General features: G+C 43.2%; 1 protein-coding gene across 2 annotated transcripts in view; it reads right to left on the bottom strand.

The window, feature by feature from the left end:
• Positions 1-372: 372 nt before the first annotated feature.
• Positions 373-25029, bottom strand: part of GDA (guanine deaminase) — a 136802-nt gene continuing 112145 nt past the window's right edge. For both annotated transcript variants that reach the window (XM_073670450.1, XM_073670429.1), the window contains exons 7-14: positions 14363-14470; positions 10745-10852; positions 7560-7657; positions 4833-4900; positions 4371-4610; positions 4169-4287; positions 3104-3131; positions 373-1223 (exon numbers count right to left, since the gene is read on the bottom strand). In XM_073670450.1, the coding sequence (XP_073526551.1) occupies positions 1153-1223; positions 3104-3131; positions 4169-4287; positions 4371-4610; positions 4833-4900; positions 7560-7657; positions 10745-10852; positions 14363-14470 (840 nt within the window). In that variant the 3' untranslated portion in view covers positions 373-1152. The remainder of the gene's footprint in view (positions 1224-3103; positions 3132-4168; positions 4288-4370; positions 4611-4832; positions 4901-7559; positions 7658-10744; positions 10853-14362; positions 14471-25029) is intronic.

The following is a 25029-nucleotide window of genomic DNA, read 5'->3' as shown; positions in this document are numbered from 1 at the left end:
ATTTTATTTAGGTGTATCCATATAAATGGCCCACCCTGTACAGATTTAAAGGGGTATTCCCATCTCCAAGATCTTATCCCGATATGTAGTAGGTGTAATAAAAATAATATTAGCAAATACCTCCAATTAGAAATGTCGTATAGTCTTCTGATTCGTTATGTCGCTTACCCCATGGCATTGCAGTAGCTTGGGTATCCAGGGTTACGACCACTAGCAATTAACTGTCACTATATGAGTGGTCGTAACCATGGATGCGTAAGCTACTGCAATGCCCTGCACATGGAGCAAGTGGCATAGCGAATCAAAAGAACTATACTAGATTTTTAATTGGAGGTATTTACTAATATTATTATTATTATTAGACCTACTACATACAGTACTAGGATAGGATCTTGAAGATGGGAATACCTCTTTATGCCACATCTTTTTTTTTCCTGTAGTAACTCATTGTAGTCCATTGGATTCACACACAGACACACACATTTTATGGTGTTTTAGACACATTTTCTTTACATCATTTCCTTTTTTAGATCTAAAAGAGTCTACACATACAGTATTTTGGTTCTTGCCATTTTGGTAGCATTTTTGGGTTCAGTGTCTTTTTTTTTTTTGGTGCGAAGGTTTTTTTCTTCCATTTTGACAACGTTTTTCTATACAACGTCAAAAATGCCAGAAAAAAGGCATTTCAAAATATAGCAAAATATATATTTTTTTACTTAACTCCAGACATAAACAAGACGGCCTATAGACTAGAGTTGTCCTGCTTCTATAATAAACACCATTAACACTATCAGCTCAGCAACATTTTTTTTCAATCTCTAAAAACCCTTTTTAATAATGAAACAAGGAGTGACTAATACTGAAATCCTACTATTGTTAATTCTAAAGTGGAAGTACTCTTTAATCGGAAAAATATATTTCCATATTTTCTAAAAATAATAAAATACTATATATAATAATACTTAAAATTTATTACCTACAAATACATAAAACTCTGATCTTTGACTAGCTCATTTTAAGAATATTTAATAAATTATTAACTTTATAACAATAGAGAAATATTTTAACAAAGTAATGTTAATCTGTCAGCAATCTCCACATTAAAAAGAAATCTCCATACATTCTAGTAAAATATTAGTTCCTAGTAGTACTCTATGTATTGTTAGGAAATGGAACCACACATCTTCCAGCGACATAAACAGCTTTGATGTTCCTATCATCACCTACAGAAAATTAAAGATAAAGTGATCAGAGAATTATAGGAGTCAATATACAGTATATAATTCTAGGTAATATAACAAAACTATAGTAGACCTTGTTCAAATGAAAATAATCTCCAGAATAAACGGTGTCACACACAGACATATGGGAAGGTAGACTCTCTTATCCCACCTGGTTGGCTTGAAGGCCCCACTTAGATCTTACTCTGGCCTCTATTGATCGCCTCCTACTGTCTTACATAGTTATATAGGTTGAAAAAAGACTTGGGTCCATCAAGTTCAACCTTTCTCCACCAGTTATACATTCTCTGTCACTAGACTATATAACCCCCAATGCCATATGTTGTGAGAAATCATCCAGTCCTTTTTTGAAAGCTGTTATAGTGTTATTAGCTGTTATTACTGCCTCTTGTGGTAGGGCATTCCACAGTCTGCTCTGACTGTAAAGAACCCTTTCCTGTTTAGCTGCCAGAATTGTTAGAGAAACAACCTGGGGATGCTATATGCGGAGATATGGAATAATAATGGGGTCCATGCACTGTTCTTGTGCAAGGGCCCTTTAATATCTGTCCCCACCCCTGCAGAGACTTATATGAGTTTTGTCAATTATCAATGTCATTACTGGCTAGGGTATGTTCATACAAAGCAGAACTGCCTTGGATTTCTGTTGTAATTGCCACACCACACATTTGGACAAATTTCAGTGCATTATATGTGGATAAGGTTTTTAACCTCTGTTCAGACATAGTGAAAAATAAAGGCTCAGGAATACGAGCAAACTGTGACACCTGGTCATTCTTGTACAAAAATCTTGTTTACTTTCACATAGGAATTCACCCTTTTAAAGGCATCGGGTGTAATCTGTGGCCAATTCACAACACAATAAATGGCAAACACTAAAAATTAATCTGTGATATCTGTAAAGATCTTTGTTGGAAAAAGTACACCACATGCATCTATATATCGGTACAGCTTGTTCCCATTGCTGTGGTATAAAGATATATTCACGCTGGTATTTTGGTTTTCACTGATAGCAGAGGCCACAACATTGCTGGTTCTATCATACAGCAGATTCCTCTGACTCCCAATGGAACTAATTAAATTAAAGGGTTTTCTTGGACTCAACATAAATTTATGCAGTCACTTTATGTGACTGCAGATTGTCGAGTCCTGACAGTGTGCAGAATGCCGACTGTCAGGATTTCCCTCTATTTCTACCTTCTAGTGACTCCAAGTATGTAATTTGCATCTACCAACTAGCAACTTTTACTGCTTCTCTCAATGTTCAACCGAGAGAAGTGGATGAGAAGAAAGTCAGCACATGATGGCAAATGCAAATTGTGGTCACGTAATCATGCTCGAGCATGCAACACATAGGAATTTTGACATTTGTGCATATGGCACTGTCATGATCCATCAATCTGCAGTGACATAGAGTGACTGCAGAATTTAATGCTTAGTCCAGAAAACTTTTTTAATAATGGGGTCCTTCCCATTCTGGCATAGTGTCCTTCATTTTGATGTTGAATAATATAATGCATTCTGCTGCTAAGGCTTCATTACAGATGTAAGCAAAGTAAAGGAGAAACTGGCAACTGTCTTCACAGGGATAGTCGGAGGTTTAAGAGGTGAGTGGATGAGCTGCAATATTTTTTAGCCTTGAGTACCCCCTCTCCTAAATCAATAAACAGAGAAATGTTGTGATTTTTGTTGGTTTTGCAGGGAAAGATGTTGTTATATACAGTTATTAATATTTCCTTTTTATACAGTTATTAATATTTCCTTTTTATATGCCTTGATTATTTTTAGGAAACAAAAATAAGATTTAGTATGACTTAAGTGAATTTATTTTATTTAAGTTAAAGAAACATTGACATACATACCAAGATAAAGGAATCTCTGCAACATTTCCTAATTTAAAAAAAGAGTCAAATTTAGAAATGTACAGAAAATTCCATGTATCCAACTGTATATGTACAGTACATCAAATATGTAGCGTCCTAAATACTTCTCTGTTCACATATAAAGCTAAATGTAGAATGCTGCTGCTTCCAGAGAAGTATGAGGCAGTGACAACCTGAGTTTAAAAGAATTGTTGGATTTGAATGAAGAACATTCCAGAACCTAAAATCGGACTAGACACATTAGATGAATAATAGCTGAACCTGAAAGTGTTGGAGGGGCCATCCGACCATCTAAAATGTATGAGGAAAGGTAAGTTATATTGATTTTCCCTAAATATAAGTTGTATGGCAGCAGATTACTCCTCTCTAGCCATTGACAGCACATACATGCCAAGCAATAACTGATAATATGTATGAGGAGGGGGTCAGGAGGATCATCTATCATTCAAACTAATCTAACATGTATAGCTAGCTTTAAAATCAAATTTACTATAAAACTGTCATGTTTCCACCATTCACGGTGTCCAATGGATGCTGTGATTGACAGGTCTGCTGCCCTATGGGATCGAGGGATTGGTTAGCTCTCAGGATTGTGAGTGACAGCTCTACAGCCCAATCTGAGGCAGAGGTGTGAGTATTGTGAATGACAGCTCAGCCGTCCTATCTGGCTGGGTCTGTGGGATCTTCTCCAGGTGTCATCCATTGTGGGTGATTATAGGGCTATTTATTACTCTGACAATTCTCATACCTTTGCCAATTGTAGCTTTGCTCAAGCGGTGTGTGTGTTTGCTCTGTGGTCTGAGATGTATTCTGATCTCTGTTGCTGACATTGGATTTACCTTTGATTATCCGTTTAGCTTACCCTTTTATCTTGTACCTTCCTGATACTCTAACCTCGGACTGTTACCTGACTAAGCTTTTGTCTTTTCTCTTTGTCTATTATGAGCCCTCTTGGTACTGACTCCAGACCTCTTGCCTTTCCTGCCTCACGGTGAGTAGTGACTAGCGTCACAAAAATAAACATTTTACACGTGTTAATACTACCTCTCTAGATGTATTGGAAAAGACCTCATAAGGGCTGTCTTTGGCTTCAGGGTCGATTAGCAGTGCATCAAATTCCTTGCCCACTTTAAAGTTTCCAGTTATGTGGTCAATGCTTAAAGCTGTAAAAAAGGCATGGATGAACTGATTTTACTTATGTAATGAAATTGGCTGTCAGTTTATTTTTCTTAAATGGTAAACTTACCTTCACTGCCACCCAAAGTTGCTAGCCGGAATGCCTCCTTGTAACTTAACACTTTAGCATTAAATTCAGTTGTCATTGAGCCTTTTTGAGCATCTCTGTTCATTCCATTTGGCTTCTTCTCATTTTCTATTTCATTATTGTTCTGTCCATCTTTTGATCTTTCCATGAAAATAATTTTTGAAGTTTCTATTGCTTTCCGGATAGCATCAAGTAATGATATGGAATACCCACCAGCAATATCTAATAGAGATTATATATTTACATTTTAAATATTCTTTCATCAATTATTTCTAAAAATTAAAAAGTTATAGATCAATGGCATTGAACCATAAGATAAGTCATATCTAGAAACCATAACTAACTGGACACAAATGACATGTCTTCTTGAACAATTGTTTTTCAATTTACACCACTAACCCCAACCAGCCAACCTCCCCCAAGAATATGTATTAAATACCTTACCAGTCCCAAGCCCTATTTTAACTCTGTGATTTAGAGCATTTCGAACATCAAGGTGACCACTGCACAATCTGAAAGTAACAGAACGGATGCATGAAATATATTTAATTAAAGTGGTTGTCAAGTTCTTGAGCTGGGATAACCCCTTTAAGAACTTTTTATCATTCTATATTTTTCAGCCTATGTTGGTAGGACATTTTTGGCTGAGCTTCATATCTAAACTTTTACTAGCTATACTTTACTTTATAGAATAAAACAAAGAGATGGCCAACACATGTAAATCGATACATCATAGATATGATACTGCCAAGAGCTGCCATCTTATTTCATGGCAAATTACACATTAGAGACATGTGGCTTTCAAAGTTTTAGGTGTGAGCCATTTGCTAATTATGTTGTTTATGATCTTCCATTTTTTTCTATAAAAAAGTGTAAAATCTAAGGGGCTGAATCATCAAGATGCTCACGCTTCGAGTACAAGGAGACAAATTCATTAAGAAGTGCATCCTACTTAAAGGGGTTGTCCGGTCTAAATTGATAAGTCGGCAGTCACTTTGTGTGGATTCTCTAGTTCTGAGCCGGGAATGGCAGTGATGTATGCGTTATGCATACTCCCAGGCAAAACCCATCTAGTGGGCGCAGTCTCTCTCAATACAAGTGTATGGAGTGATGCTGCGCCCACTAGACGGGCTCTGGCCGAGATTATGCATATCGCACACATCACCGTCGTTCCCGGCTCAGAAACCAGCCAATCCTCATAGCTCACAGTGCATGCGCTGGGGGAATTCATAAGTCTGCAGCCACACAAAGTGACTGCAGACTTATCAATTTAGACTGGACAAGTCATTTAATGAGTTCAACTAATCTTGTGAATGGCATGCGCATGTGTGCACTGCGCCAGAAATGCTGCACCAGTCTGGGACTGGAGCAGCATTTCTCCTGCACAAAAGGCCAAAACTTTTGTTAAGCTGGAAGGGCGGGCGAGTGGGCATGGCTGCACCCCATCTTTCCCCGGCTCCCACCCAGCTCCAACCATTTCAGAGGAGCTGAGTCAAACTAGCATGAAAACACCAAAAGTCGCAGAATTTCTGAGCAATTCCACATTGCAAAATTTTTTTACAACTTTTCAAAAGTTTTATGCCAGTTTTATGGTGTAAAAGCTTTGATGAATCGGTCCATATGACTTATTATTTTACAATTACTGCCAATATTTATTAGCTTTTAAGTTATAATTTTAACTTTATGAATACAAGTTAGTCCTTTTTAACCCCTTTCCAATTCTTACAGTTGACATGTGTCCGCAACAGCCGCAGGTGGAATCGCGATCCACCAGCGGCTGTTAACCAGTTAAATGCTGCTGTCAATCTCTGACAGCGGCATTTAACAACGCCGCGCCAGAAGCGCGGCCTTAGCCCCGGCCTGTCTGTAGCAGACCCCTGTGGTTGTCATGAAAAGATTGCTATGAGTGCCACCTAGTGGTCGGCGCTCATAGCACAGGAGCATTTCTCCTGCATACAGGCGATCTGCTCGTCCGTTGCCTGTATGCAGTAGAAACGATCAGAAAACTACAGCTTCTAGTCTCCTATGGAGACTATTAAAGCATGCAGAAAGTGTAAAAAATGTTTTTAAAAATATTAAAAAAATAAAAGATATATAAAAGTTTAAATCACCCCCCTTTTGCCCCATTCAAATGAAAATAATAAAAAAAAAAACACATACACATATTTGGTATCGCCGTGTTCAGAATCACCCAATCTATCAATATAAAAAAAGAATTAATCCGATCGGTAAACGGCGTAGCAAGAAAAAAATTCCAAACTCCAGAATTACTGTTTTTTGGTCGCCGCAACATTGCAGTAAAATGCAATAACGGCGATCAAAACATCGGATTTATCCCAAAATTGTATTAATAAAAATGTCAGCTCGGTGCACACAAAATAAGCCCCCACCCGGCCCCAGATCACAAAAAATGGAGACGCTACGGGAAAATGCCGCCACTTTTTTTTTTTTTTTTTGGGCAAACTTTGGATTTTTTTTCACCCCTTAAATAAAAAAGAACCTATACATGTTTGGTGTCTACGAATTCGTAATGACCTGGAGAATAATAATGGCAGGTCAGTTTTAGCATTCAGTGAAAGTGGTAAAAAAAAAAACAAAAAAAAAAACAACTGTGGAATTGCATTTTTTTTGCAATTTCACCGCACTTGGAATTTTTTTCCCGTTTTCCAGTACAGGATATGGTAAAATCAGTGATGCCGTTTAAAAGTACAACTCGTCCTGCAAATAATAAGCCATCACATGGCCATATTGAATGAAAAATAAAAAAGTTCTGGCTCTGGGAAGAAGGGGAGCAAAGAATGAAAATGCAAAAACGGATATTGCTCCGGTCATGATTAATTTCTCATGATTGGGTTGGTTTTACCTATCCGACTTTCAGTCTGATAATTACCACAATGTCTGGATTATCCTCAGGACTCCTGACCCAAACACACATGACGCTGTTGAGTTCAGGTCAGGGAACCTGCCGCCTGTCCGAGCTTTGTGGTCTGTGCTTGGACAGTGAAAGTTGGAGGTGTGAAACTGCCTTTTTCTTGTTTTTGTTGCCATTTTGCAACCTGAAAACTCTTGACAGTCCCTTTAAAGAATAAAACTTGAATGTGTGAACTTCCCCTCAATACACATAGTAAACTTTATAGCTTATAATGTTGCATCTAATTTCTGTTAACTTACGAAATATTGGAATTAGGGCAATGTGATATTGCAGCACCACTTTCTCTAAATACATTTAGCTCCTCACTGGTCAGGTAGCAGCCGTGAGCCATTACTGTCTGAAATGGCAAATCAATAAAGGAAAAAAATAATGTATCAATAATATTTTGACAAACTAATACCTAACTTCAGTAACACACAATGGCTTGGTCTAAAAGATAGAAACACCAAACATTGCACACCTTTTTTTCTTTATGCAATATACATGTGCTTCTTGTAAAATTAGAATATCATCAAAAAGTTAATTTATTTCAGTTCTTCAATACAAAAAGTGAAACTCCTATATTATATAGAGTCATTACAAACAGAGTGATCTATTTCAAGTGTTTATTTCTGTTAATGTTGATGATTATGTCTTACAGCCAATGAAAACACAAAAGTCATTATCTCAGTAAATTAGAATACTTTATAACAACGGCTTGAAAAATGATTTTAAAATCTGAAATGTTGGTCTACTGAAATGTATGTTCAGTAAATGCACTCAATACTTGGTCAGGGCTCCTTTTGCATCAATTACTGCATCAATGCAGCGTGGCATGGAGGCGATCAGCCTGTGGTACTGCTGAGGTGTTATGGAAGCCCAGGTTGGTTTGATAGCAGCCTTCAGCTCGTCTGCATTGTTGGATCTGGTGTCTCTCATCTTCCTCTTGACAATACCTCATAGATTCTCTATGGGGTTAAGGTCAGGCGAGTTTGCTGGCCAATCAAGCACAGTGATACTGTTGTTGTTAAACCAGGTATTGGTACTTTTGGCAGTGTGGACAGGTGCCAAGTCCTGCTGGATCATGACATTTCCATCTCCAAAAAGCTTGTCGGCAGAGGGAAGCATGAAGTGCTCTAAAATTTCCTGGTAGATGGCTGTGCTGACTTTGGTCTTGATAAAACACCGTGGACCTACACCAGCAGATGACATGGCTCCCCACACCTTCACTGATTGTGGAAACTTCACACTAGACCTCAAGCAGCTTGGATTGTGGCCTCTCCACTCTTCCTCCAGACTCTGGGACCTTGATTTCCAAATGAAATGCAAAATTTACTTTCATCTGAAAACAACACCTTGGACCACTGAGCAACAGTCCAGGTCTTTTACTCCTTGGCCCACGTAAGACGCTTCTGGCGTTGACATTTGGTCATGAGTGGCTTGACACAAGGAATGCGACACTTATAGCCCATGACATGGATACGTCTGTGTGTGGTGGCTCTTGAAGCAATGACTCCAGCAGCAGTCCACTCCTTGTGAATCCCCCCCAAATTTTTGAATCGCCTTTTCTTATCAATCCTTTCAAGGCTGCGGTTATCCCGGTTGCTTGTGCACCTTTTCCTACCACACTTTTTCCTTCCACTTAACTTTTCATTACTATGCTTGGATACAGCACTCTGTGAACAGCCAGCTTCTTTAGCAATGACCTTTTGTGGCTTACCCTCCTTGTGGAGTATGTCAATGACTGCCTTCTGGACATCTGTCAAGTCAGCAGTCTTCCCCATGATTGTGGAGCCTACTAAAACAGACTAAGGGACCTTTTTAAACACTTAGGAAGCCTTTGCAGGTATTTTTTGTTAATTATTCTAATTTACTGAGATAATGGCTTTTGTGTTTTCATTGGCTGTAAGCCATAATCATCAACATTAACAGAAATAAACACTTGAAATAGATCACTCTGTTTGTAATAACTCTATATAATATATAAGTTTTACTTTTTGTATTGAAGAACTGAAATAAATTAACTTTTTGATGATATTCTAATTTTGCAAGAAGCACCTGTAAGAAATTGTTCACATTTACTAACACCTTTTGACCTATACACTGACAGAAAATCAAATCTATGTCTCATACAACTGAATCCCGTTTTATTTACTCAATAATGTGACTTATGCCAACTTTTCTTTTTAAAAAATGATTAAAAAGTGATTTAAAAATATATATATTTTAATGCTAATTTGTCATGCAGCATATTTGTGATTTTTTATGGTGCTGCTTACACTAAAACATGGTGTAAACTGTAAGTAAATGTTTTGGCACCTTAATACAAAAAACTAGTTAGGATCCATGAACTTCAGTTTTGTACTCTATTGTATATATTTGGTAGGCACATGAGAAGTCTAAATTTCTACTCAAGCTACTCATGAAGAACAGAATACTATATGGCATGTATAGTTTTGCTTCTACACAAAATGCAGGGTGTCCTTTTCAGTAAATACATTGTCATGATCAGTTGATCTTATTCTTCTTCATTAGCCAAGTCTAGTTGTTTTATGCCATCAGTGACTACTTATTTATGCTGACAGAAAATAGAAAATTAGCAAGTGTGTTATTATTCTTTACTGTAAGAGCAGTGAGACTATGAAACTCTCTGCCACATGATGTTGTAATAGTGGATTCACTACTAAAATTCAAGAAGGGCCTGGATGCCTTTCTTGATAGAAATAAGATTACAGGTTATGGGCACTAGATTCCATCAAGAGACGTTGCTCTCGGGAACTAGTCTGATTGCCATTTGTGGAGTCGGGAAGATTCCCCTAATATGGAGCTATTAGTGTCTGCCCTTTGGGGTTTTAGTTTTCCTCTGGATCAACATGTTAGGCTATAGGTTGAGCTCGATGAACTGAAGTCTACCGTCAACCTTAAAAACTATGAAACCATTATGGTTAAATCATTGGTCTTTATCCATCAAATATTCTACTGCTCTTTGGATAAAAAGTGGTTGTCCCATAATCATCCACCACCTACTCACTGAATAGGTTCCACCTCTGGGACTCCTGCCATAAATCAACAATCCGTGATTATTGACTTGTGTAAATGGGCCATAAGTCTCTGGTCAGTGTGTGTGTGGAGGGAGGGAAGAACTGTGGATATAAGGGCTACCTTTCTGTCACACCATTTCTGAGGGTTTGGGGGCACCAAAATATGTAGCCCAGGCATTGGGTCTGTAGGAGCATAAGTGCACATGCACAGCCATCTCTCCCATAGAAGTGAATGGAGTGGTGTGGCTTTGGGATAGCCAGTTATCAGAATTATGGAGAGATGCTAGTGTCCAAATCTCCAGGGATCATACATTTATCAGCTAAACTGTAGGTACAGTAGGTGTTAAATCTACTTAGCAGAATGACCCTTTAATAAGAAACTGTATAAAAAATGTTAAGCTCACCTTGTTTGTTAGAAGTTTATTTTTATTATATACTTCAGTATAATTTTTGTAAGCAGGAAATAATTGTAGAACCTCTTTGATTTCTGCGGGGGACTCACTGATGTGACTCTAAAAGAAGATTTAGAAACTAGGCTAAATAGTTAAATAAAATAAATGAAATTAAATTATTAAAAAAGTAAATACAATAATTAAAGTAAACACTAAAACAACAGTTTTGCAGCTTTCTGTGCTGGTATATCAATCACCCTGATTTCCTTGTGATTGCTCCTTTGACCTGTCAAAGATTGTTGCATCGTGCCAAGAAAATAAGATTAGAGGAACCAACGTGTGGAAAATGTAAAAACTGTGGCACACAGAGTTTATTTACCTAAATTGGAACCTGCAAAAATGTTTAATCTATTTTTTTGATATAGAAGTAGCAATGCTTTTACAGGAAAATACTATGTTGTATTGAGCTACCATGTGGCCTATAGGTCCTTGGGGTTCCCTACCTCCTATGCAGGAGCTGGATAGTGCAGGTAACATAGGGGGCTGTCACCCATTTCTACATGTCGGGGACTCCGGCACTACCTGAAGCCGGGTCACTTACAACCCAGGCACCTGGGAACCAGGGTCCAGGAAGCAGGTGGAAGCAGCCTCCCCAGCTTCCTGAGTTGGAAAAGAAGAAGCAGACACCTGAAGAGGATTACTGTATTAGCATTCTTGTATTTTTTTCCTGGCTTTGCTCTTTGTGCAAAGCCTTTATGAGTGTAGGAGTACAGCAACTACATTTTAAAAATATTTGAATGAGGCCTGCTAGTTGTTACCTTTCATGGGTCTATGGATGACACTCCTAATAATTTTTGTCCTGGCTTGCACTTTATGAGTGTATTAATGCATCAAATACACTTTCAAAATATTTACGTTCAAAAATGTTTCTGGATTCAATTAGTCATCCATACAGTTTAACACGGTTATTGTTACATTACGGTGGTATCTAAAAGAAAAACATTCCAAATTTTTTTCTGGATTCAATTAGTCATCCATACAATTAACATGCTTTATGTAAAATTATTTAAAATGTCTAAAAACCGCTTGGCCTGCTACAGTTCATAAAATATTTTTGTTCCAAAAATTGACTACAGTCATACATACTGTTTAACCTACTTTGTGTGAAATTTCATTGGTTTGAAATAAAAACAAAAATTGGCCTGCTACAGGTGTACAAATGTAGTAGTTCAAACATTGACTATTGTCACTGTCAGGGATTTATTCACCAATATCACAGCCTGGGAAGGTCACTCAGGACCACCCACTGTGATTTCTTGAGCGAACAGCTCTCTGCTGCCCCATATCGTCTGGACAATTACACAATTGGCTGACAATCAATGGAGGCCGCAGGCTATTCGCACTAACAGACCTGCTTTAATGCTCTCAAAACTTAAAAGGTCTCTTTCTGTCTTACCTATTGTCCAATCTGTATCTCTTTGTCCATACAAAATGGACATCCTTGTTAGTATGCCAGGGTCTATTGTAAATCTCAGTCTTTCTTACTAAAGACATCTTCTTTCAGTTATCGGCTTCAAAAGGACTTGCATTTTAACTAAGATGGTTCACCTCTCTTTGTCTGTTGTACAATCCTGCATCTAAGAGTGCCTTAATACTCTATGGATGAGTAATTGAATCCATACATTTTTCAATGCTTTTTTGAAGATACTACCAAAATGTAACAGAAAGCACTTAATACGTTATGGATGACTAATTGAATCCAGAAAAAAATGTAAACACTTTTTTTGAGTGTTATATACCACTGAAATGTAACAGAAAGCACGTAATACTCTATGGATGACTAATTGAATTGAAAAAAAATGTTCAATGCTTTTTTGGAGTATTATATACCACTGGAATGTGACAGAAAGGACGTAATACTCTATGGATGACTATTTGAATCCAGAATAAAATGTAAACGCTTTTTGGAGTGTTATGTACCACCAAAAAAGAAAACAGAAATCACGTAACACTATGTGGATGACAATAAAGTACATTTTTTCAGCCCCCCAAAAAAAGAATGTGGTCACGTGCAGCAGATATATATTTAGCAATGGACTGCAAAGCCCTAAGCCCTGCCTAGAGGCTCTATTCTGCCACTCTCCCTGCTCCTACAACTGTCCCTCCCTAGGCTAAATGCAGAATGTATCTGATACAACAGCAAAGCACAGGTTTAGCCCTTACAAGGACTGTTAGTATGATGGTTCAGCATCAGCACCAGTATCCACATTAGAGGACTCTAATTCGTTAAACTGTGCATACACAGGCCTGGATAACTGCTCTCTCCCTCTAATAAGAACTGTCCCTGAGATGTGCAATGGCGTCAGTGTTCCGAGTGTGGCGGCGCTGGTCCTTATATAACCTGTGATGATGTAATATGGCCAGCCAATCACAGTATTGCCATTACCAACATGGCTACAGCATTACAGTGACTGGCAGACAATTCCTGCATGTTTAATGGCTGTGTAACAGGCACCAGACATACGGACCTGGGATTTGAGCTTCAAATTCTAGCACTGGCTAATGCTCGCCAAGTGCTGAGTACATTAGAGCACCCAGATACTCGAGTGATATCCAAGTATTAACGAGCACGTTCTCTCATCCCTAATATATATAAAGTTTAAACCTTTTTCCCAGTTTTAAAATAAAGAAAAAAAAAATCATTAATAATAAACATAATTGGTATCACTACATCCATAAAAGTGCAGTATATCAAAATATAAAATTATTTAAAAGAAAATAAAAATAGAATAAAAAGTCAGCAATATGCCCCAAAATGGCATCAATGACAACTGTAGATCGGCATGCAAAAAACAAGCCCTCAAACAGCTCCACTGATGGAAAAATAAAGTTACATATCTCAGGAAATGGCAGTAAATTATTATTTTTTTTCTTCACAAATTTCTAAAAAATGTTCTATTACCGAAATACAAAAAAAGTGTACGAGTTTGGTATTGCCATAATTGCACGGACCTGAAGAATCATATTCCCAGGCTATGTTACTGAACTCAGAAAATACAAAACTCAAAAAACAATAATGGAATCACAGTTTTTTTCACAATTTCACCCTACTTGGAGTAATTTTTTTTCCAGTTTTCAGTACATGATATGGTAAAATGAATGCTGTCAAAACTACAACTAATCCTGCAAAAAACAAGACCTCATATGGCTATATAGATGGAAAAATATAAAGTTATGGCTCTTGCCAGAAAGAGGAGAAATGAAAAATGGTCTGATCTCTTAGAGGGTTAATGATAATGTGTACAGCTGCAGGGGAACCTGGCAGTAAGTGTTCAATTAGCATTCAGTGCCACCACAGGTGAAGTGTAATAGTACATGGTACCCAAAAAATGTGTAGACTTTCCGTATAATAGAAAGATGTGCAGGTCCTCCAGAAAGAGAGACATTCTTTGTAACCATGCTCTTTGTAGCTTCAGATAATGGATGGAAGTCTTTATTCTCAACAAGACCACTCAACAAAATAACTAATGTGGATTTAGAAAATCAGACGCACTCTTTAACCACACTGCATTTGAATCTCTGGACTGCAAACAATATATTTCTTATGTCACATAGTTTATATACTCATACCTGTATATGAAGGTCATGTTTAACAGCAAATTCGCCCAGCTCATTCAGCAACACTTCACTGCAGGATATTGCAAATCGAGGAGTTATAATGGGCTTTACTCTCTCATACTAAGGAAGGTACAAAGTGTACATTATTAATATTATCACATGTAGTAGTACTCTTATTTTGCAACTTGTAACAAAGCTACCATATACTTTAAGCTTGATATGATAAAAAAAATCTATACTGTACATCAAAGGAAAGTGTGACATGCTAAATATCTATGAGCATGTTAAAATTGTGGACTGGACTGTCACGTTCCTACTCCTGAAGACACCAATCGTGTTGTACTGTGTATTGTATTGTGCGTGTTTTATATTTATATTGTATCATGTGATGTTTGCCAATATATTGTGATATGGCAATGTATAGTGTTGGTAGTGTATAGTATAGGATAAGACATAGGTTAGGACTTAGGACACAAGATAGGTAGGATAAGTTACTGACTGTAGTTAGGTAGCGGCATTAGGGTAAGGATAGAGTTAATGTTTGGGACTAGCCCGCAGTGGGAGGAGCTTAGTGTTAGGGCAAGTGACTGCTTCCTGTTAGATAGTCAGATAGGGATAAGTTCAAGTTGAAGTACGAAAGTGTCTGTGAGCAGTGCTGCTGTTTGGGTAAACTACTAAGAAGAAACTAGGGGACAAGGGAGTAGGGCTACCTGGAACTGGCCGAAGACAAGCCAGAGTGGCCTTCCACCTTAAAGGGACCCTTGACTAGGACGACGTGTCACGAGAAACCCTGAACTTGCTAAACGCTGAAGGTAATGGACTTAAAGAGGACTGAGTTCGAGGAACTAGTGGGGTCCTGAGTGCTAGATCCAGGGTGCCCGTATTGAAGAAAAAGGACTCGGAACCGCTGAGCAGGTAGAGAGACTTGCTGATCAGTACTGTGGCGACAAGCTAGGCTATGACAAAATAGGTCAAAACAGTATGCTTATCATGGGGATACAGTGACAGAGAGTGGTTTCCTCCATTTCAGGGGTCAGAATATTGCAACGTTTGGCTACATGCACGCCTGCACTTGTTGGATCTGCTTTACTTTCAAGTTAGCTATGCAGATTTCCCTTGTTCATTGATTACAAGAGTTAAACTCTCTTGCTTGTCTCCTATAGCCTTCCGTCCTGACTGTTATCTCAGCTGTTCTGATTGCTCCACTCCCCTCTGGTATAAGTACTCTCCTTTTAGCGTGGGTAGTTGCCAGTGATAGCTTGCTATATCTTGGAATTGGTTTACAGCTGTGAACCGTGGAAAGAGAAATAATTTAGGAGTTGTCTCTGGAGATTGCTGTTTGGAAGTTTGTTTGATGTTTTCCCTTCCCTTATCTATATTTTGGTTTGCCTCTCCCTTCCTTTCCTTTAGTATACTGTGAGGCAGTGACGGGGATCGTATACGAGGGGTGGTATATATCCCCCAGAATGTGTACAGAGACCTATTAAACCCATTGAAGTGCATTGCAGTCACAGACACAGCTGCGGCTGCAATGCAGGAATGAAGGTGAGCATTGACCTGGTCAGGCTATCTGGCTAAGGCAGATTAGTAAAACCCGGCAGGGCCTTCATTTCTTGGAGGAGGCTACAGGAAAGCAGTGGGGATGGCCTTCTCCCTCCAACCCGAGTTTTTTAGTGGCTGTTGCCACAGGTTCTTTAAAAATCCTGCATTAAGGATTAGTGTTGTTCAGTGTTGGGTCCTGCTAGGAACATAGCAGGAAAGCTTGGCGGGCCTGTGTGTAGCTGAACCTACGCCTGTGAAGGCTCTGCACCCATCAGGCTCTGAGCGGCCCGGTGCGGCCGTTGCCCACGGCAACCGTTGTTATGGACTTATGTTAACTCGGCTACGAACCGGAGGACTTTCTGTTTTACCCATGAGTGCCGAATAAAAGCTGCTTATGTTGGACTTGCTTGGGTCACTGCCTCAGTTACTGCACGATGTGAACTCCGCCGCCTTACAATACCATTCCATAGTCTGGGTGCGCTTAGAGTGATTGCTGTTTTTTTCTATCCTTGTCTGTTTCTGTAGCGCCCCGAGGGTTCGGCCGCTACAGGGATATTGCACCTCAGACCAGAGGTGTGATATTCCACTCCCGGGTAAGGATGGAGTATGGACCAGGGCTCAGTTAGCTGCATACAGCACACACACCCCATTTCCGAGGGACAGCTCAACGGTGCTCCCACTAGACAGAAGTGCAGGCATGACCGACTATGTCCCTGCCTGGAGTGGGGAGGGGGGTGGAACACCCAGTGCTGTAGGGGCAGATAGGGGTTGGTTCCTGAGCGTAGGAAGGAGCTCATTGGTTGCTGGTCACCTGGGCTCATGGCTAGAGGGAAGTATAAAAGGGAGGAGCCATCTTAGAACAGTGTTCGGTTCAGTCTGTGAGGAGAGGGGAGCTGACAGGGAGCAGCAGCTCAGGCTGAGTGCCGCTCCAGAGGCAGGCCTAGAGAAGAGGCCGGAGCCTGAGAGGAGAAGGAGAAGTGGGCCTGGAGAAGAGGCCAAGGGAAGGAGGAGAAGACAGAACAGGAAAGAAGGAGAAGAGAGAGAGAAACAGAAGGGCTCAGGAACAAGAAGGTGGAAGGGACCCTAAGAACCCACGAGAATCCAGGGTGAAGGGTCAGGCAGATTAAGGGTACCGGATCCCAAGTTGGTGGAGGAGAAACTACCCTCAGCCAAAGACCGGTCGTCGTGATCATCTATTGGTGCGACACCTCATCAAACCTGCTAGGAAGGCACCATATAGGACAGCGGAGGACGGGGCCCACGTTTAACCGCACGAGTCCGCGGCAGCTGGACAAAAGTGGGTCACTGGTGAGGCAGGCCAGAGAAAGGATTAAAGGGGGTCCTGTGCCATGCTCCTGAACTGCCTGGGAGTTGACCGAGCCCCACACCTGGTGGACGCAGCACGGCTTGGGCAGTCACCGCCGGTACCAAGGTGACTAGGACCAGTAAAGAACTGTGAGTAAAGACCCTGGACTGTAACTTGTTGTCTGTGTGCTCCTTCGCGCCTCCAGCACTACCGGTACTGGGACTCTCACCACCATCACTCCCACCATCCACTACACTGCCCTGGGGCCGCATTCTTCCCGTGGGGAGTCACACTACCCTAGCTGCACACCTCATCAGCCTCAGCGGTCTGCATGCAGCGGCGGTTCCTAATAACCGCAATCCGCGGGTGGTGTAGTCGGACATTATCTAAAGTACAGTAGCAGACTACCATTGGTCTGACCACCCTGAGCCACGGAACCGGGTTGCCACTACTACTCCCATCGTTCCCCTACTGCCCGGATCCGAGTGCCCCACGGCCCAGGGGGCGAGTCATTTCCCTTTGAATCTGGACTAGTGTACCTGCTGCCTCACGCACTAGCAAGGGCCATGCTTAGGGCAAGACAGGGATAGGAACACGATTGCCGCATGGGGTGAAAGAACCCGTTTAGGGACGTCAGGCAGATCAGGGTTGCTCAGGACAAGTTTCAGGGGTTGTCTCTCTAATCTTTCCCTACTGACAGTGCTCCCCTTCCCATCCTTCTCGCCATGCGCCATCTGGTTCCTTGGTCGAGCATGACAGTGCTTCACCGACCCTGAAGTAGACTACAGAGGAAAGAGACTATGTGTGTGAAAATGCTTTGCACTGTGAAGGAAACGTCCATAAGAATTTGTACCCACTACCATTTGTACATAACCCTTACCAAGTTACCGTTCAGTAAAAACTGTGTTTTAGAACAGGAGTCTCCTTTACTGAACTCTGAAACCTATGGTCCAATACCATCGGCTTTAGGCAGCCTGCACGGGCGTGAGGCTCTTACAGCACCAACTACAACACCCAGCAAGGCCCCACTCTTTTATGTAGTGCTCCAGGGCGTGACAAGAGAAGACGAGTCCCTCGCCTGTGGTTACTGCCCCATGCCACGCTACAAGCACATAATTCCAACCCCCTTGATCAATGATGTATTAGAAGACAAAGGGCACAATTTATCAAGACCAGCATTGTTCTTGCCAGTCTTGATGAAGGGGCATGGTGGAGTTAGACACTCTTGATTTATGAAGAGGTACATTAGGTCAGGGGTTTTAGCAGACTCCAGGCTGTCATAGCAACCCATCGGTGCCCCACTATTGCATTGCGGAGACGTTGATGAGCGTTTAGGACAGTGTTCTCCGTGGGACGCACGCTGTAAATACTGCTGCCACAGATTGAAAGTCGCATTTCAAAGGTTAATTCATCGCACACTCATAGGAAGTTTTGCTTTTTAGTGCCAATTTATTTATACAAATGAAATGTAGAAAAAATAACAGTGGTGAAGGCGACAATAGGTAGACGTTTCGGCCACACTGGCCTTATTCATTAAGTCGCTACTGCAAAAAAGATAAATAGCATGATGAGAAAAAAATATAACAAAAGATGCATAGTTGAAAGTCATACATAAGAATACATCTCGGTTGACACTGAGTTACGAAAGAGGTAGGTAACAGAATAGACGGTGTCAAAAAAAGGGAGGAGGAGAAAGGGGGGGATGGAAAGGGGAGGGAGAGAGGAGGGGGGGGTCTTCCTTATCTGGCAGGGCCCGACTGATACTCTTACCACCTTTTTCACCCATCTCAACTCCATTAGACCAGAGTTACAATTCACTCTTAACCACGATGCAGACAAGATTTCATTCCTTGATACATTAGTCATTCAGGACGGCCGTGGCAAACTTACCACGGATCTATTCACTAAACCCACCGATTGCAACAGCTTGCTACACTACTCCAGTTGCCATGCCAAAACTACAAAGAATAGCCTACCCCGTTCTCAGTTCCATAGGGTCACCCGGATTGTTTCAGACCAGAACATTCTTCCACAGCGATTACAAGACATGTCACAAAAATTTCAGGAACGCAACTATCCCACCAAACTCCTCCTACTAGAAAGGAACCAGGCCCTGACCCCTACACCACAACATCCACCCACCGTAAAAATTGAAAGGATACCATTCGTTCACACATATCATCCTTTTATGCCGAAAATACACGCCACCATCAAAAAACACTGGCCCCTTCTTTCCAAAGCCTACCCAGAGATTCCGGCATTTTCAACCCCGGCTCTTATGTGCACCAGGAGAACATGCAACATTAAGGATAAAATCGTTAGAGCAGACCTTGGCAGCACACGGACACTCCCATCCCAACGTTTACTCAATACCCGTTGCAACGGGACATTCCCCTGTCTCAACTGTGCCGCCTGCTCTAATATCATTAAATCCGACTCTGTCACCCACCCCAGGACAGGAAAGAGTTATCCAATTAAGGGCTTCTTCACATGCGATTCCAACTTCGTCATTTATGTCATCAAGTGCCCTTGCGGCCTACTCTATGTAGGAGAGACGACACAGCACGTACGTGACCGGATTGCAAGTCATAAATCCACAATCCGCTGCAGTAAAAATTGGCTCCCACTACCTGACCATTTCTCTAAAGCAAAGCATACCGTTGCCCAACTCCGTTTTCAGGTTTTAGAACACGTAGCCAGACCCAGACGGGGTGGTAACCATATCAGGCTTCTCAAACAACGTGGGATACATACCTTCCAAATTCTCATGGTGAAATAAATTTAACTTACTAACGTGTTCCCTCTTAGTGGTATATATACCTGACAAATCACCTCCTTGGGGATTCAATAGTATATTAAATTGGACCTTCTAACGCACTCCTTCTTTTACAGACCCATTTAAAAATCCCCCTTCCTTCGGGTGAGTACCTACTACCCCACTACCGCTTCGTCTTTATACGCATGACCACTAACCCCTCTTTCCACCCCCACTTTACATTGTGACAGGCATTACCTGACATTCTCTCTCTCTCTACCTCTCTATGAGTATATATACCATATAGCATGTTGTGCATAATTATTCAGGAGAATCGTCCCTACTTGCCATAGCATGTCACTCCCCAATATATAGGGTTACTTTACATTACCTCCTACCTGTTACCATACCATTGCTGTGGGTTACTAAACTCTGTGCTTCTATGCCATGATGGGTCAGTTCATACACTACAAATATCAGGGTCGCAGCACCATGATAACCTGCATGCATCACCTCCCACATGTGACCTGCTCACAGCACGTCATTCCTCTGTATATCCTACTGCTACTCCCAGTTCAGCCCTCCATGCAGAGCTCTGTGACTCTGTACACGCCCACAGTTACTCCCTCTCTCACTACAACCCCCTACACCAGAGGTCCCCAACCGCCGGTCCGCAGACCAGGACCGGGCCGTTGGGGTTTTTCAGCCGGTCCGCGGCACCGCCACAGACAATCACTAAACATTGACAGTGTGCTCTGGTCTGCGGTGGCTCAGAGCACACTGTGTGGGGTGGATGCTGCCCGCTGTTCTAGACTCCCGCAGGGTAGACCTGTAGAGGACCTGTGATGACATCAAGGTACATAACTGTGATGTCACCACAGGTCCTGAAGCAGGATGAAGCAGGGGCGGAACTACCGCCCGTGCAGCCGGTTCATTGAACGGGGGCCCCGAGGGAGAGGGGGCCCCTCCAGCCTCCAGCAGGGCCGCCATCAGGGCATGACTGCCCTGACTTCAGTATGGGGCTCGGCCGGTAGGAGCACCCTCGGAGCCCCCCTCTTGTGCGTCTCTCTCCTCATGGGGCCCCCGGCCCCATGCAAAGCGCCGGGTCCAGGACATATCATAATTCCTCTGACTTCCGGTCATGTGACGGCGCCGTCACATGACCGGAAGGCAGGAGAACCTGGTGTCAGCGATTTGGACGAGCGCCAGGATTCTGCAGGGATCGCATGGGGGTAAGTATAACAAGTTTTAATTTTTTTTAAATACAATTAACTAGGAGTGGGGGGAATGGGAGATGCACATGGGGGGAGGGGAGAGATGAGAGATCCACATGGGGGGGAGGGGAGAGATGAGAGATCCACATGGGGGGGAGGGGAGAGATGAGAGATGCACATGGGGGGAGGGGAGAGATGAGAGATGCACATGGGGGGAGGGGAGAGATGAGAGATGCACGGGGGGGTGAGAGATGCACGGGGGGATGAGAGATGCACGGGGGGGATGAGAGATGCACGGAGGGGATGAGAGATGCACGGAGGGGGATGAGAGCTGCACATGGGGGGGTGAGAGATGCACGGGGGGGATGAGAGTTGCACGGGGGGATGAGAGATGCACGGGGGGATGAGAGATGCACGGAGGGGATGAGAGATGCACGGGGGGGATGAGAGATGCACGGGGGGATGAGAGATGCATGGGGGGGATGAGAGATGCACGGGGGGGATGAGAGATGCACGGAGGGGATGAGAGATGCACGGAGGGGATGAGAGATGCACGGGGGGTGGATGAGAGATGCACGGGGGGTGGATGAGAGATGCACGGAGGGGATGAGAGATGCACGGGGGGTGGATGATAGATGCACGGGGGGGTGAGAGATGCACGGAGGGGATGAGAGATGCACGGGGGTGGATGAGAGATGCACGGGGGGGTGAGAGATGCACGGAGGGGATGAGAGATGCACGGGGGGTGGATGAGAGATGCACGGGGGGGTGAGAGATGCATGGAGGGGATGAGAGATGCACGGGGGGTGGATGAGAGATGCACGGGGGGGTGAGAGATGCACGGAGGGGGATGAGAGCTGCACATGGGGGGGTGAGAGATGCACATGGGGGGGGTTATGTTTACATAACTTTGTTGCCTTATGAAGGGCGGGTAGGGCCCCCAAAATTTTCTTGCACAGGGGCCCACTACAGTCTGTGTCCGCCCCTGGAATGAAGTAAATGCAGCTGAACAGCAGCTGTCAGGACAGCTGCCCTGTCCTGCTGCAGGGCGTGATGGGGCCTCAGTGATGCGGCTCCTGGCACAGCACATTATGTGGGGCTCCTGGCATAGCTCCTGGCGGGGACCTGGTCTACACTATATGATAAGTATGCACTAAACTCCAAATCCCTCCATTACCCCGCCCCCATATGACCAAAGCCCCGCCCACCCCACCCCCTCCTTGCTGGGCCATGGAAAAATTATCTTGCTTCAAGCCGGTCCCTGGTGCAAAAAAGGTTGGAGACCACTGCCCTACACAGTGCGATGTGGCTGGTTACCATGGCTACCAATAAACAACCACTGTCACATGACAAACCAGCAACATGCAACTTCCGGGACACGCCCCCTAATGACGCACTTCCTGCAGCACTGTGTACATAAGGCAGCCTGACTCCCACACTACCAACAGCCTAACCTGGGAACGCTGCCTGTACCCTCCACTTCTACCATTTATGGGACTCCCCATCTAGAGACACCCCTGATACAGGAACTGCAGGTACTTATTGACCCCTATGGGCTTTACCCCTTATCCAAACCCTTTGACAGCACTGGTAACCGGCAATACTTCTATTTCAGCTCTCCACAGGCTGATGAACCCCTGTCTTTTGTTAAGGTACTTATATCCACTAACTTAGGCATTCTACCCCATGCCTCATGATACTGATCCGCAGGGCCGGCTCCAGGTTTTTCTGGGCCCCGGGCGAAAGAGTCTCAGTGGGCCCCTTTAACACATACCACGATTCATGATGCAGAGATACGGCGGAGAAATATATATATATATATATATATATATATATATATATATATATATATATATATATATATATAGTACAATGCAAAGATTTCACTTCTTACATTACATGAGTGATATCTATTGTAAATTCCACAATAGCTCAGAAACCGGTGAATCGCTCCACACAGAATACTGGCCCCCATATAAGGCTCCATACGGAATACTGGCCCCCATATAAGACTCCATGCGGAATACTGACCCCCAAATAAGGCTCCATGCGGAATACTGGCCCCCATATAAGGCTCCATACAGAATACTGGCCCCCATATAAGGCTCCATACGGAATACTGGCCCCCATATAACGCTCCATACAGGATACTGGTCCCCTTATAAAACTCCATACAGGATACTGGCCCCCATATAACGCTCCATACAGGATACCGGTCCCCTTATAACGCTCCATACAGGATACCGGTCCCCTTATAACGCTCCATACAGGATACTGGCCCCCATATAATGCTGCATGCAGGCTGTTACCCCCCCACATAATGCCCCATACAGGCTGTCCCCCCCTTATAATGCTCCATGCAGGCTGTTACCCCCCACATAATGCCCCATATAGGCCCCCCCCTTTTAATGCTCCATGCAGGCTGTTACCCCCCACATAATGCCCCATACAGGCTGCCCCCCCCCTTATAATGCCCCATGCAGGCTGTCCCCCCCCACATAATGCCCCATACAGGCTGCCCCCCCCCTTATAATGCCCCATGCAGGCTGATCCCCACCTTATAATGCCCCATGCAGGATGTCACCCCCCCTCTTTATAATGCCCCATGCAGGATGCCCCCCCCCTCTTTATAATGCCCCATGCAGGATGCCCCCCCTCTTCTCTTTATACTGCCCCATGCCTCCATACATTAAAAAAAAAAATCAAATACTCACCTCCCTTCTGCTACCCACTGCCCGCTGCCCACTGCTCGGGTCCGAACTCCAGCGTTGTCGGCGTCTTCCCGCTCAGCGCTCCCTGTGACGGCTCAGGGGAGGGCGCGGTGTAAAGACGTCACCGCGCCCTCTGACCTGAGACGTCACAGGGAGCGCAGAGCAGGAAGACAGCTGATCTGCGGAGGCACGGGGAGAGGTAAGTATCCAGCTGCCGGGGCCCTGAGCAAGCGGCGGAGAAGGGCGGGCGCTGACACCGCTCTCCTCCGCCCATAGCCCAGCGGGGTGCGCGACCGCCAGTGGGCCCCTCTGCCTGCTCAGGGCCCCGGCATTTGCCCGGGTGCGCCGGGTGCTGACGCCGGCCCTGCTGATCCGTATCCCCTCATTGTTGCAGCTTCTGACTGGAACTGCTCTCTACCTTCTATGGTGCCTTCCTGCTAAAATAAACTTGATACAAGTAAGGAACCCCCTATACTCAAATACCTGTGCTCCCCCTGGTATACCTTGACTGTTTTTAACTGCTTTTATTTGTATATAATATTCCTCTGCCTCCATCCTATCCCAGCCCTCCACCCCACACACCCACACCCCACCCCCCCCTCCTCTCTCCCTCCCCTTTCCACCCCCCCCTTTCTCCTCCTCCCTTTTTTTGACACCGTCTATTCCGTTACCTACCTCTTTCGTAACTCAGTGTCAACCGAGATGTATTCTTATGTATGACTTTCAACTATGCATCTTTTGTTATATTTTTTGCTCATCATGCTATTTATCTTTTTTGCAGTAGCGACTTAATGAATAAGGCCAGTGTGGCCGAAACGTCTACCTACTGTCGCCTTCACCACTGTTATTTTTTCTACATTTCATTTGTATAAATAAATTGACACTAAAAAGCAAAACTTCCTATGAGTGTGCGATGAATTAATTTTTACGTGATTTGAGGACATTTCCAGTCCATTGCATCTGCACCTCAACTCTATTTGACAGTGTGCACGCTAATTTTCAATTTACTGCATTTCAAAGGTTAACAACCACGAGACAGCTGTTAGAGGGAGATGATGATCGAATAACACAGCCATCATCTGCCAGGAATGAACCAGGCTCATTTTCTGAGAATGCATCAAAGTCAGTGAGTCAGTAAATGAAATAACTGT

Source organism: Phyllobates terribilis, unplaced genomic scaffold (genome assembly GCF_046119375.1).
Source record: "Phyllobates terribilis strain yellow unplaced genomic scaffold, ASM4611937v1 Scaffold_1__5_contigs__length_1240528914, whole genome shotgun sequence".
Classification (NCBI taxonomy): Eukaryota; Metazoa; Chordata; class Amphibia; order Anura; family Dendrobatidae; genus Phyllobates; species Phyllobates terribilis.
This window is presented reverse-complemented; position numbering and strand designations above follow the sequence as displayed.